At 43.9% G+C, this 13,791-nt stretch overlaps 1 protein-coding gene across 5 annotated transcripts in view; it reads left to right on the forward strand.

The window, feature by feature from the left end:
• LOC126088613 (uncharacterized) overlaps positions 1–13,791 on the forward strand; it is a 511,853-nt gene that overhangs the window by 396,735 nt on the left and 101,327 nt on the right. For all 5 annotated transcript variants that reach the window (XM_049906837.1, XM_049906839.1, XM_049906840.1 and 2 more), the window contains exon 5: positions 5,441–5,574. In XM_049906837.1, coding sequence (XP_049762794.1) covers positions 5,441–5,574 — 134 coding nt within the window. The remainder of the gene's footprint in view (positions 1–5,440; positions 5,575–13,791) is intronic.

The following is a 13,791-nucleotide window of genomic DNA, read 5'->3' on the forward strand; positions in this document are numbered from 1 at the left end:
CAGGCTATTTCACTTACATTAAGTGTATAATATGTCGTTGCAGGATTGTGTATTCTTTTCAAACCACTTTTATTGCCATGATGCACTTTCAACGTAGCACAGTCCTTCCAAAGCGCTGCCACAATTGCCTAAAACAGAAACCTGTGCGCAACTCACCCAAAGGATGTCGAAAAGAACAAAGATATCAAAATAACACTCGCAAAACAGCGATATCACAAATACAATCGATATTGTATTCAGAGAGACTGACTCTACTATTTATCATTTTCTTTTACAGCTCAGAGTTAGTTACAAATATAAGAATAATTACAATTTCTAATGTAATTTCGATTTCAAATTGAATTGAGAATCTGAAAAATAATTGTTTTCTGGAAATCAAATCCCTTGTCAATTCAGCGTTTCATTTATATTTATACACTGAAGAGCCAAAGAAACTGGTACACCTGCCTATATCGTGTAGGGCCCCCGTGAGCGAAAGTGCCGCAACACGACGTGGCATGGGCTCGAATCATGTCTGAAGTGGTGCTGGAGGGAACTGACACCACGAATCCTGCAGGGCTGTCCATAAATCCCTAAGAGTACGAGGGAGTGGAGATCTCTTCTGAACAGTACGTTGCAAGGCATCCCAGATATGCTCAACAGCCACGCGGCGTGGCCTCGCGGTTAGAGGCGCCATGTCACGGATTGCGCAGCCCCTCCCGCCTGAGGTTCGAGTCCTCCCTCGGGCATGGGTGTGTGTGTGTATGTTCTTCTTAGTATAAGTTAGTTTAAGTTAGCTTAAGTATTGTGTAAGTCTAGGGACCGATGACCTCAACAGTTTGGTCCCTTAGGAATTCACACACATTTGAACATTTACGCACAACAATGTTCATGTCTGGCGAGTTTGGTGGCCAGTGGAAGTGTTTAAACTCAGAAGAGTTTTCCTAGGAGCACACTGTAGCAATTCTGGACATGTGGGGTGTCGCATTGTCCTGCTGGAATTTCCCAAGTCCGTTGGAATGCACAATGGACATGAATGGATGCAGGTGATTAGACAGGATCCTTACGTACGTGTCACATGTCAGATTCGTATCTAGACGTATCAGGGGTCCAATAATACTCCAACTGCACACGCTCCATACCGTTAGTATTAAACATAGGCTTTAATTTGAGGAAGAAATTTCTGAGAGTGTACGTTTGGAGCACAGCATTGTATGATAGTGAAACATGACTGTGGGAAGCCCGGAACAGAAGAGAATCGAAGCATTTGAGATGTGGTGCTACAGACGAATGTTGAAAATTAGGTAGACTGCTAGGGTAAGGAATGAGGAGGCTCTGTGCAGAATCGGGGAGGAAAGGAATATGTGGAAAACACTGACGAGGAGAAGGAACAGGATGATAGGACATCCTTTAAGATACCAGGGAATGACTTCCATGGTGCTAGAGGGAACTGTAGAGGGCAAAAAATTGCAGAGGAAGACAGAGATTGGAATACATCCAGCAAGTAATTGAGGATGAAGGTTGCAAGTGCTACTCCGAGTTGAGGTTAGCACAGGGGAGGAGTTCGTGGCGGGTCGCATCAAACCAGTCAGAAAACTGATGACGCAAAAAAAAAAAAAAAAGATGTACCGTACCTTGTCCCCGAAAAGCGAGTTATAATTCAAATTCAGTATATTGATCAGCGACATATGGGCCTGAACATTTCGAAGAATGGTTTCACGAAGAAGATAGATTAGCAGAAAAATGTTAAATGTGGGATTTTAGCGTCGCTACAAGTCCCATACGGAATAACTTTTTATCTATCAAGTACGGGAATTCCCCTACAATACGGATCGATTGGTAACCCTGTCGAGATATTACCCTGAGAACATAGGAGTCCGCAAGAGGAAAAGGGAGGATAGACTTTTCAGGCATTACAGGATTCTCACAAATTTCTAGCAATCGTTGCCTGCGGTTCTAGTAGACAATAGATTTATCACTGCCAAGCGCAACGAGAAATACTGTCAGTTTAGCAGTTACCTTATAATGTGGACGTGTTTGAATGTCGCGCTGTTTCACTAGATATTATGCCGTTTCCTTGGCGTGGGGCGGTTTGGGCTGTGACCTGCAATCTAGGCTGATGCGAACAGAGCCAAAGTAGAGCACTGGGTATTTTCTCTGTCGCTCTCTCGTACAGATCTTATCGAGTTCCAGGAAAGGGCAGCTCCCACATCGAGGGCGCAGTGCATCTGCCTTGATGAAGTTCCCACAAGGACTGCCAACCCGCTCCCCTCATCCTGCTAAGCGTAGTTTACCGTTTGTCGGTGGGCAAAGACGATATGTGACGGCTTACTGAGTCTACACCCAGTTTTACGCAGTATTGCAGGTGCGCACATCTTGCACATCCCTGGACCCAATGTATCAGTCGAAAATAGAGCGAAAATGATAAACTTCAAGGTCGTAAAGATGTCCTTTCCAGTAACTGGGACCTTCTGAAACTCTATGGGGCGCAATACAGCGCAGCATGCGGCCATAGCATTACGAATCGTGCAGTCCAGTTAGCATTGCTCGATAATGTGCTATACTGGAGCGACAACGATTGTCAGGGTTCCATGTTAGAATGTAAAGAGTCGATTCCACCGGGCAATTTTAGATGGGTTCCGGAGCTTTTTATTTTTTTTAATTTTTTTTTTTTTTACCAGTTTCTGTACCGGATACATTTATACAAACAATCAAGATATTTAGCTTTTAAAACAAATTTTGATCAACTTTAATAATACAAGTTTACATTAGGTATAAGAAGGCATGAAAATAATGCAATAAATCCATTGACATGGTAAAATGTGAAGTTTGGTGAGCAAAGTGGTATAGATGGCTTCACAATTGAATAAGTGTTTTTTTAAGTTTGTTTCATGTTTTCCCATCTCCAGAAGAATTAATGTCGTATTTTTTTCTGGTTTCTGTTGTTGTTATCTAGCAAGATTTACTCGGTCATCTGATTTTTTTCGAATTTTTTATTTTAGCAATAAACCCAAACATTATTGGTATATGAATAAAAATATTTTTATTAATATTAATAGCGTTCCATATCCAGGACTTAATCATATGAGCAATGTAATTTAAAACAATTTAATTGTATAGTGGCATTTATGTTAATAAAATGAAGAGATCAAATAAGCATATGCTAATGAAATTTGCTTATAGTTTAGAAATGAAAGTCATGTACCTTCAAGAAGAATTGATTTGATACATATTACTTATTTGAGATATCGTAAGTTTTGTGAACTTCGTGCCATTTTACAGTACCCGACACAAAAAGTGAAGCACCCATAGTGGAGGAGAAACGGAACGAAACTTAACGGATTGAGAGGAGAAGGTGAATGTCGTTATTTCAGCGATTACAGCATCGAGTCAAATTTACACAGAACTTGGCAGTATGAGTCCACTTATTAGTATGACGTTGCACCCCCTCTGGCCAGGATGGATTTAATGATTCGTTTGGGAAGGGTGTCATAAAACCGTTGGATAATCACCTGTGCCTGCCGCTGTGGCCGAGCGGTTCTAGGCGCTACAGTCCGAAACCGGGCTGCTGCTACGGTCGCAGGTTCGAATACTGCCTCGGGCATGGATGCGTGTGTTGTCCTTAGGTTAGTTAGGTTTAAGTAGTTCTAAGTCTAGGGGACTGATGACCTCAGATGTTAAGTCCCATAGTGCTTAGAGCCATTTGAACCATAGTCACCTGTGACAAGCTGGACTGCAACTGTTGTAACTGGTTCTTGATGTCCTGCACACTGGTACTGGGATGGAGTTGACGTCCAAGATGGTCCCTTACGTGTCCTATCGGGGACAGATCTGGGGATATTGCTGGCGACGGGAGTACGTCAGCATCACGCATACAGTTCGTAGAGACACGTGCCATACCTGGACGAAGATCGTCCTGTAGAAAAATGGTTCCACGACACTGTCGGCTGGGAGGTAACACCAGAGGATGCAAGGTGTCAATGACATTCCGCTGAATCGTCAGAGTTCCGTCAGTCACAACCAGCCGTCACCTGAAGTTATACCCGATGGCTCCCTACACCATAACTGCTGTCCCTATCCAGAACATTGGAAGAACTCACCAGATAGCCACCATAGTGCAGTACCTCAGTTCATCACTGAACACAGTGGACCTAATTCATGTTCAGTCCACACTACCTGGTCACAGTACCACTCCAAACGCAGCCGTTTACGTTGTAGTGTTAACGGTAGCCAACCCGTGGGATGATGATTCCCCAGTCTGGCTCCTGCGAGTCTCCAACCAGAGATGTGGGATGACACACAATTTTGCAGGGAGTCCATTTTTTGAAACTATCTGGCAGATTGAAGTTGTGTGTCGGATCAGGACTCGTTTCCAGGACCTTCATTCTGCAAACATTCCCCCAGTCTGTGGGTAAGCCATGTTTCCACAACATCTTTTCTTTCAGGAGTGTTAGTTGGGGAAGTTCCACAGGAGAACTTCGGTGAAATTCGGAAGAGAGGAGAAGAGGTACTGGTGGAAGTAAAGCTGCGAGGACGGGTCGTGAGTCGCGCTCGGGTAGCTCAGCTGGTACAGCATTTGCCTGCGAAAGAGAAAGCCCGCTGGTTCGAGTGCTCTGGAATCCATTACCTGTTCTTGGATGGCAGACGGAGATGTGGAAGGGTTACGATGTGCTTGGTGCACAATATTGCGATCTACCCATGTGGTGACCAGCTGTCGTTGACTGGAACCTTGACAATGAGTATGCCTGCCCTCACATTGGGCCACTGACACAAACGAATGCTCCACAAATCTGGATGTTGCACGATTCGACCAGTTGTCCAAATAGGGACCACAATGAGGCCGCTTTCAAACTGCCAGGTGCTGATAACGCAGTCTCATATTAGCACACGGCACCTCCGTGCCCTTCACAGCGATCACCCAGCACCTCACATTTTCTACGTCCCCTTTATACCCTACCAGGCACGGCAACAACACTAAACATGCACAACACTGATGCGCGCCGGCCGCGGTGGTCTCGCGGTTCTAGGCGCGCAGTCCGGAACCGCGCGACTGCTACGGTCGCAGGTTCGAATCCTGCCTCGGGCATGGATGTGTGTGATGTCCTTAGGTTAGTTAGGTTTAAGTAGTTCTAAGTTCTAGGGGACTGATGACCACAGCTGTTAAGTCCCATAGTGTTCAGAGCCATTTGAACCACTGATGCGCTCTGGTGGCCGTTTTATCATGTACAATTGCACCCCTAATCATTTACATCTCCGCTGGTGGTGTGTATGCTGAGAATGTCATCTGGGTGCCTCACTTTTTTTTGTCAGGCGGTATAGTTATTGGCCATGATCCATTCTCAGACTCACTGAATCAGTCGTACAGAAAACTGCAATTTTAGAATATTGCCCCCTCTTGGGTAAATTTTTGAGGTCATCCACGGCCACACCTGAGAAGTGTGCTGCGCTGGTGCTGTTGCAGGGCGCAGAGCTACCAGGTGCGGCTGCCGCCCGACTTCACGTGCGCCAACTGCACGCTGCGTCTGCAGCGACAGGCAGACGAGTGGGGCAGCAGCTACCGCTTCTGGTCGTGCGCCGACGTCGACATCCGGACCCGTGAGTAACTCAGCCCTCATCTTTCTGACTGGACACAAGTTTTCGCTGGCTCTATTTTTGCTTTGTTTTTGCTCGCGTAACAACTAATATATGAGATAAAATATGTTGCTACGAAAAGAGCCCCGAAATACTTTTTAGGGATGCTCTGCTGAGACTTTCTTTGGATCATTAAATTTCAATAAAACAAAATATTTATATTCTTATCATTCTGGATCTGGCTTAATTAAAGGAACATTTTTTCGTTACTGTAACTCGCCATAAAGTTCAACATATCTTCCTTACTTTACAGTTATTGAAAAGGTTAATGAAAATTACTCCGTTATCAATACTGATGTTACAGTACGCAATGATTGTTCAACATCAAAATTTTGCAGTGGATTTTTGTTAACACTAAAACACCAATAAGTACCACCACTAACACAACAACATGAGACTATTATCATAGAAAAAGATGTTTTTACTATAATGTTTGCCAGAACAGGACTACGCACAGCAAGATTTCTTTTATGTTATGAAGTTAAATTATCTTTTTGCACTGTTAATAATATATTATCGGCAGCCCGCGTCCACCTGTAAAACAAATCATAAAATCTGCTGCTCTGCCCTGCAATTCCGAAAGCTGAAAGAAATAATTTTAGTTCACTATTACCTGTCCGCTTCTTTGCGGTATGATTGGTTTAAAAGGATGGGATAAAATACCAGGCAAGCTTATTACAAATCATAATGCAAGTTTTCACTAAGTAACTCTATTCAAAACATTTACACACCTTTACAATGAGTACGTAATGGCGTACGTCTCTCAATCTTGACAAAAGAATGCTACGCAAGCGTACAATATAACGTCACAGGCTCTTCCTACTCACGTAACTCCAAGAAGACGACAGAGAAATTAATGTTCGATCACTACTATTTATACTTGTCACATATTCTCATCTTTGTCTGATATTTAATAAGTATCGTCTGTGGCGGTTTCAGTACTCGCTGACACAGATATTATCTTTAAAAAAAAAAAAAATACGTAATTCTATACAAGAACAAAACATGACACATAATGCTTTCACTTTATTACATAAAGTTCACACAATCGTTGTCCACGCAATTACAATTGTCCAGTTCAATTACTCTTTTCTCCTTTTCTTTTTTACCACATACAATATGTGTTTTGCTAAGAGAATTTACAATGCCCCCTGGCAGCAATTGACTAACGTTAAGAATGGTCGGCAATATGCTGCCACTAACGTCCGTTTCGTCATTGTTTCTCACCTTATTTGGAATATTCACTATTCACTTGTTTGCTACTTCATTTTCAGGGTGACCTGAATGAATACGCCCAAGTGATGGTGCGAAAAACACCCTAAAACTCCGTAGAACCACTTCCATCTTGAACTGTACCCAATGCGGGTTGAACACTTCACTGCGCCGCCGGCCTTGTACCATTTGAGAAGAGGCAAAATGGCGACTCGTCCGACCACACTCCACCCCTCCAGTCATCCACTAGCCTATAACTGTTGTCTGGCCCATTGAAGACGAGCAGAGCTATATGCCGCTGTGTGTTAGGCTTTTTGCGAGGTCCCTTCCAGTATTCGCTCTGAAACTGGTTGAAATGGACCTGCATTCACATACAGCAGCAGTTCCTGTTGAGTTTGAAACCGACTGTGACTGACAAGCCGTGATACTCGTCTACATCTACATACGTGCTCCGCAAGCCGCCATGTGGTGCATGGCGGAGGGTACAACTGATGGTCATTTTCTTCCCTGTTCCAGTTGCGAACAGACTGAGAGAAAAATGACTATCTAGGAGGGGCGTTCAAAAAGTAATGGCACACATTCTTTTCTGAAAGCAGGTTAGTTTTATTGAGGATTCCCCAATATTTTGGCTACAGAACTTTATTTTTCAGCGTAGTCTCCAATGCGACGGCCTTAGGCTAGCTTACTGGGAGGGTCTGCATGCCCGAATGGTACCACTCTACTGGTCGACGGCGGAGACAACATCTTGCTGCATTAATAACCTCCCCATCATACACGTGCTGCTCCATGCGGAGTGCATCCTTCATTAAGCGAAATCGATGAAAGTCTGAAGGTGCGAGATCCAGGCTGTAGGGAGGATGAGGAAGAACAGTCCAGTGAAGTTTTGTGAGCTGCTTTCGGGTGCGCAGACTTGGGTAAGGACTTGTCGTTTGCATTTTTGTGGCAACGAACACACTGAAGTCGTATCTTCAATTTCCTGAGAATAGCACAACACATTCCAGAGTTGATGGGTGTACCGCGAGGGAGATCATCAAAGAGAAATACCCCTTTGGAGTCCCAGAATACCATCGCCATGACTTTACCCTCTGAGTGTAACGTAACTTCTTTGTTACGTTACGTGAGGAGGCAGTGAAATTTTGCTGGGGCGAAATTTTTAACATCGAAAAGAGATTATTTGATTTAACCACAAAAACCTCAAAAATTATTCTTGTGTTCCATACACATTCAAGAAACGTGTGATCGTGGGGGTGTTTCTTACTGATCACATTGGCCTCCACCACTCAAAGACTTACTTTGAGACAAATGTAAATGTTTACTGCTAGAACAGTTTCCAAAACATTACACTTTAGTAATTAGTTCTGCAGTGACACATATATAGTTCAGTTGATTTCTTATACGTATCTTAGTTCGATGTAACTCGGAGTAATCTTTTCCTGCTGCTGCTGCAGTTGTTGCTGCTGAAATAGTCGTTGCCTCGGTCCATTTCATCTGCTAACTGGATCAAGTTGTGTGAATTCCATGAAATAATCCAGGTACCAAATCGTTTTAAATCGGTTTATTTATGACAAACTGCACCACTTCTTCTTAGTGGGAGCCCACTCCATATAACGGGCTACATAGTCACAATACTGTATTACAACAATTAGATTATTGCACAGACGTACAATACAGTGGTTGCGTCTCAAAACGTAAAAGTTTAACAATTTTATGAGTAACTATCCACAAAACCTTACTCGTTTTATGCTGACACTGGCGTATACAAAAAAAAAAAGACTTTTACATAGCTGGCCGGTGATGGCCGAGCGGTTCTAGGCGCTACAGTCTGGAACCGCGCGACCGCTACGGTCGCAGGTTCGAATCCTGGAACCGCGCGACCGCTACGGTCGCAGGTTCGAATCCTGCCTCGGGCATGGATATGTGTGATGTCCTTAGGTTAGTTAGGTTTAAGTAGTTCTAAGTTCTAGGGGACTGATGACCAGAGAAGTTAAGTCCCATAGTGCTCAGAGCCATTTGAACCATTTGAACTTTTACTACATAGGATATACATCATATTATATAAAATACTGAAAGATAGCAATGCTAACCTAAATTTTCTTAATTATGGCATCATTTGTAAATGCAAAATATTGCGAACATATATTGGACAAGCTTGACCTGCCAGTACACAAATGGAATCATAAATTTTATGAGATTTAATGTATTACACGAAATCACTTATTAGATACCATTGGAATTACAGAACTTTCAAAAGAGAAATGTAAAACAAAAATGGCTGTTTTATTTCATGAGGATGCGGCTTTGAACTTTTTTTTGGAGTAGAAGTGATGGACGCCAGTCCATGGTTTGCCGTTTTGTTCGGTTCAAGGTGATGAAACCACGTTTCATTGCCTGCGACAATTTCCGACAACTGGTAGACAAGTATGTCAGCACTACCAACGGAGACGTCCTGTTGAGCAGCGAGGTATTTGTGATCTGTCGAATGAGAGTGTCCACACGTTCCAACACTGCAGGACTCGCAGCTGTGTGCGGCTGGTCGGTACGCGGGAGATCGGCCAGGTTCTGCGCGACCTTGTCGCGATGCTCACACACGCCTCACCCAACGACTTGCCGTGCTTTTGCTGCCATGTCTCTGTAGACGTTCCGCGAGCGCCTGCGATGCGCTGGTTTTCCGCCAAAAGAAACTCAATGACAGCTCTCTGCTTGGACTGCACCTCCGTTGCAGACGCCATTCTGAAGGCTACGTGTAGTGCTGCCACCTGTCGGAACTCGATGAAACTATAAGGGCTGAAGCACGAATATTTCACGACTTACCACAACAAATTCCGAATTTTTGCAGTCGAAATGGCCGAGAAAAAAAAAGTTTTGCTTTACTTCCTGGACGGGCCTCGCGTACGCCTCGATATGAGCCCTAATTTGTCGCATCTTATATTCGTGGTCCTTAGCGCGAAATGTCAGTTGGCGGCGCTAGAATCGTTTGCAGTCAGCTTCAAATGTTAGTTTTCTAAATGTTCTGAATAGTTCCGAGAAAATAACTTTGTCTTCCCTCCAAGATTTCCATTTGAGTTCCCGAAGCCTCCCTGTAACACTCGCGCCATGATCCAATCTACCTGCAACAAATTTAGCAGCACTCTTCTGAATTGCTTCGATGTCTTCCTTTCATCTGCCATGGAGAGGAACCCAAACACTGGAGCGGTACGAGAGAATAGGTCGCACCAGGGTCTATACGCTTATGTATGTGCTACACTGTCCCAAAATTCTCCGAATAGACCGAAGTTGACCATTCACCTTCACTACTACCGTCCTCATGTACTTGCTCCAGTTGGTATCTCTCTGCAACGTTACGCCTAGATATTTAATCGACGTGACTGTGTTAAGCTGCCTACTACTGATCCTAAATTCGAACATTAAGGGATTGTTTCTCCTCTTCATCCGCAACAGCTTTCATTTTTCCACATTTGGAGCTAGCTGCCATTCATCACACTATCTAGAATTTTTTTCTACTTCATTTTGTACTCTCCTACAGTCATACTACGACGAAACTTTCCCGTACACCAAAGCATCATCGGCAAAAGCCGCAAATTTCTCCGTCAGATCATTTATGTACGTAGAGAATAAGAGCATTCCTATCACTCTTCGTTTCGGCACTCCTGACGATATCCTTGACTCTGATGAACTCTCGCCGTCGATGACAACGTACTGCTTTCTATTACTTAACAAGTCTTCGAGCCGCTCACATATGTGGGAACTTAATCAGTATGTCGAACGTTTGTCAGCAGTCTGCAGTGGATCACAGTGTCAGACGCTTTCCGAAAATCTAGGAATATGGAACCTGCCTATTGCCCTCCATCCATGGTTTGTAGGATATTATGTGAAAAAGGCAAAACTTAATTTCACACGAGCGTTACTTTCTGAATGCCTGCTGATTTGTGGTCAGAAACTTTTCCTCCTCGAGGAAATTTATTAGATTCGAATTGAGAACATGTTCAAGAATTGTGCAGCAAACCGATGTTAAAGATATTGGTCTGTAATTCTGCGGGTCCATTCTTTTACTCTTCTTATACAGGGTGGTCCATTGATCGTGACCGGGCCAAATATCTCACGAAATAAGCGTCCAACGAAAAAACTACAAAGAACGAAACTTGTCAAGCTTGAAGGGGGAAACTAGATGGCGCTATGGTTGGCCCACTAGATGGCGCTGCCACAGGTCAAACGGATATCTACTGCGTTTTTTTAAAAATAGGAACCCCCATTTTTTATTACATATTCGTGTAGTACGTAAAGAAATATGAATGTTTTAGTTGGACACACTTTTTTCGCTTTGTGATAGATTGTGCTGTAATAGTCACAAACATATGGCTCACAATTTTAGACGAACAGTTGGTAACAGGTAGGTTTTTAAAATTAAAATACAGAACGTAGGTACGTTTGAACATTTTATTTCGGTTGTTCCAATGTGATACTGTACCTCTGTGAACTTATCATTTCTGAGAACGCATGCTGTTACAGCGTGATTACCTGTAAATACTATATTAATGCAATAAATGCTCAAAATGGTGTCCGTCAACCTCAATGCATTTGGCAATACGTGTAACGACATTCCTCTCAACAGCGAGTAGTTCGCCTTCCGTAATGTTCGCACATGCATTGACAATGCGCTGACGCGTGTTGTCAGGCGTTGTCGGTGGATCACTATAGCAAATATCCTTCAACTTTCCCCACAGAAAGAAATCTGGGGACGTCAGATCCGGTGAACGGACCAATCCACCTGTCATGAAATATGCTATTCAATACCGCTTCAACCGCACGCGAGCTATGTGCCGGACATCCATCATGTTGGAAGTACATCGCCATTCTGTCATGCATTAAAACATCTTGTAGTAACATCGGTAGAACATTTCATAGGAAATCAGCATACATTGCACCATTTAGATTGCCATCGATAAAATGGGGACCAATTATCCTTCCTCCCATAAAGCCGCACCATACATTAACCCGCCAAGGTCGCTGATGTTCCACTTGTCGCAGGCATCGTGGATTTTCCGTTGCCCAATAGTGCATATTATGCCGGTTTACATCACCGCTGTTGATGAATGACGCTTCGTCGCTAAATAGAACGCGTGCAAAAAATCTGTCATCGTCCCGTAATTTCTCTTGTGCCCCGTGGCAGAACTGTACACGACGTTCAAAGTCTTCGCCATGCAATTCCTGGTGCATAGAAATCTGGTACGGGTGCAATCGATGTTGATGTAGCATTCTCAACACCGACGTTTTTGAGATTCCCGATTCTCGCGCAATTTGTCTACTACCGATGTGCGGATTAGCCGCGACAGCAGCTAAAACAACTACTTGGGCATCATCATTTGTTGCAGGTCGTGGTTGACGTTTCACATGTGGCTGAACACTTCCTGTTTTGTTAAATAACGTAAGTATCCGCCGAACGGTCCGGACACTTGGATGATGTCGTCCAGGATACCGAACAGCATACATAGCACACGCCCGTTGGGCATTTTGATCACAATAACCATACATAAACAGGATATCGACCTTTTCCGCAATTGGTAAATGGTCCATTTTAACACGGGTAAAGTATCACGAAGCAAATACAGTCCGCACTGGCGGAATGTTACGTGATACCATGTACTAATACGTTTGTGACTATTACAGCGCCATCTATCACAAAGCGAAGAAAATGGTCCAGCTAAAACATTCATATTTCTTTACGTACTACACGAATATGTAATAAAAATGGGATTGGCGGGCCAACCATAGCGCCATTTGGTTTCCCCCTTCAAGCTAGACAAGTTTCGTTCTTTGTAGTTTTTTCGTTTGGCCCTTATTTCGTGAGATATTTGGCCCGGTCACGATCAATGGCCCACCCTGTATACAGAAGTCACATGCGCTTTTTTCCAGTCACCTGGGACTTTGCACTGAGCTGAGGATCACGATAAATGCATACTAAGTAAGGGGCCATTACCGTGGAGTACTCTCTGTGAAACCGAACTGGGATTCCATCCGGATCTTACGACTTCTTTGTTTTCGACTCCTTCAGTTGCTTCTCTACCCCAGGAATGCCTATAACTTTGTCCTCCATGCGGAAGTCCGTTCGACTATCAAACGACGGTGTCTTTCGTCAACGCTGAAATTTAAAACTTAAGCTTTCCTTTAGCTATCTTCTGTTGCCACACCAGCTGGCCAACGAGTGATTGGATAGAAGCCTTCGACACGCTTAGCGTTTTCGCGTGGGTCCAGAATTATCTCGGACTCTCGACAAGATATTTTGCGGAGTGATGGAAGTAGTTGTAGCATGCTTCGCGCATCGATCTTTTTACAGATGCACGAATTTCTGCTAACTTCTGCCAGTCGTCATTGCGCGTTCTCTTTTCAATCGAGTGTGCAACATTGTCCGGTAAGAGTCTGTCGATTAGGGGTATTTTGATGACCGCTGTTCGCACACTGTGGTGACACGGTTGCTAGCGGAACACAGTTTCCTGTACAAACGTTGGAGATTCTGCGTCATTCCAAGAAATGAGAACTTCAGAGTACGGTGTGCTCGCGGGCACGACCGAACACAGCAGTTCCTTACTGCCACCGTGTTACGCCTTGAAGCTGACCCGCCTTACTGCGCTGATTCCATATAACCGACTTGCGCTGATACGTCTCCTCACTGTCATAATTTACGTCAGCTATGGAGCGCCTGGTACCATTCCTACACCATTTACAAAGCTCGAAAGTGTCGAGTGTTTCCCTTTTAAGTGGAATCTATTTGACCATAGTGCCTTCGTTGTGGGAGTTCATCAGTCTTTTATTGCCAAAAGAAGCAGGCTGCTGTTGTGATCATTTAAGGTCATAGGTCTAACTCATATCTCTGCACACCCAAGCAGGGGGAGGGGGGGGGGGGTTTGGAAGATGGGACTCGAGCGGAAATTATAATTGCATAAGAAGCATAGAGTTTATTCTGAGAAAAATGGC

This window comes from Schistocerca cancellata, chromosome 6, assembly GCF_023864275.1.
Source record: "Schistocerca cancellata isolate TAMUIC-IGC-003103 chromosome 6, iqSchCanc2.1, whole genome shotgun sequence".
Taxonomy (NCBI): domain Eukaryota; kingdom Metazoa; phylum Arthropoda; class Insecta; order Orthoptera; family Acrididae; genus Schistocerca; species Schistocerca cancellata.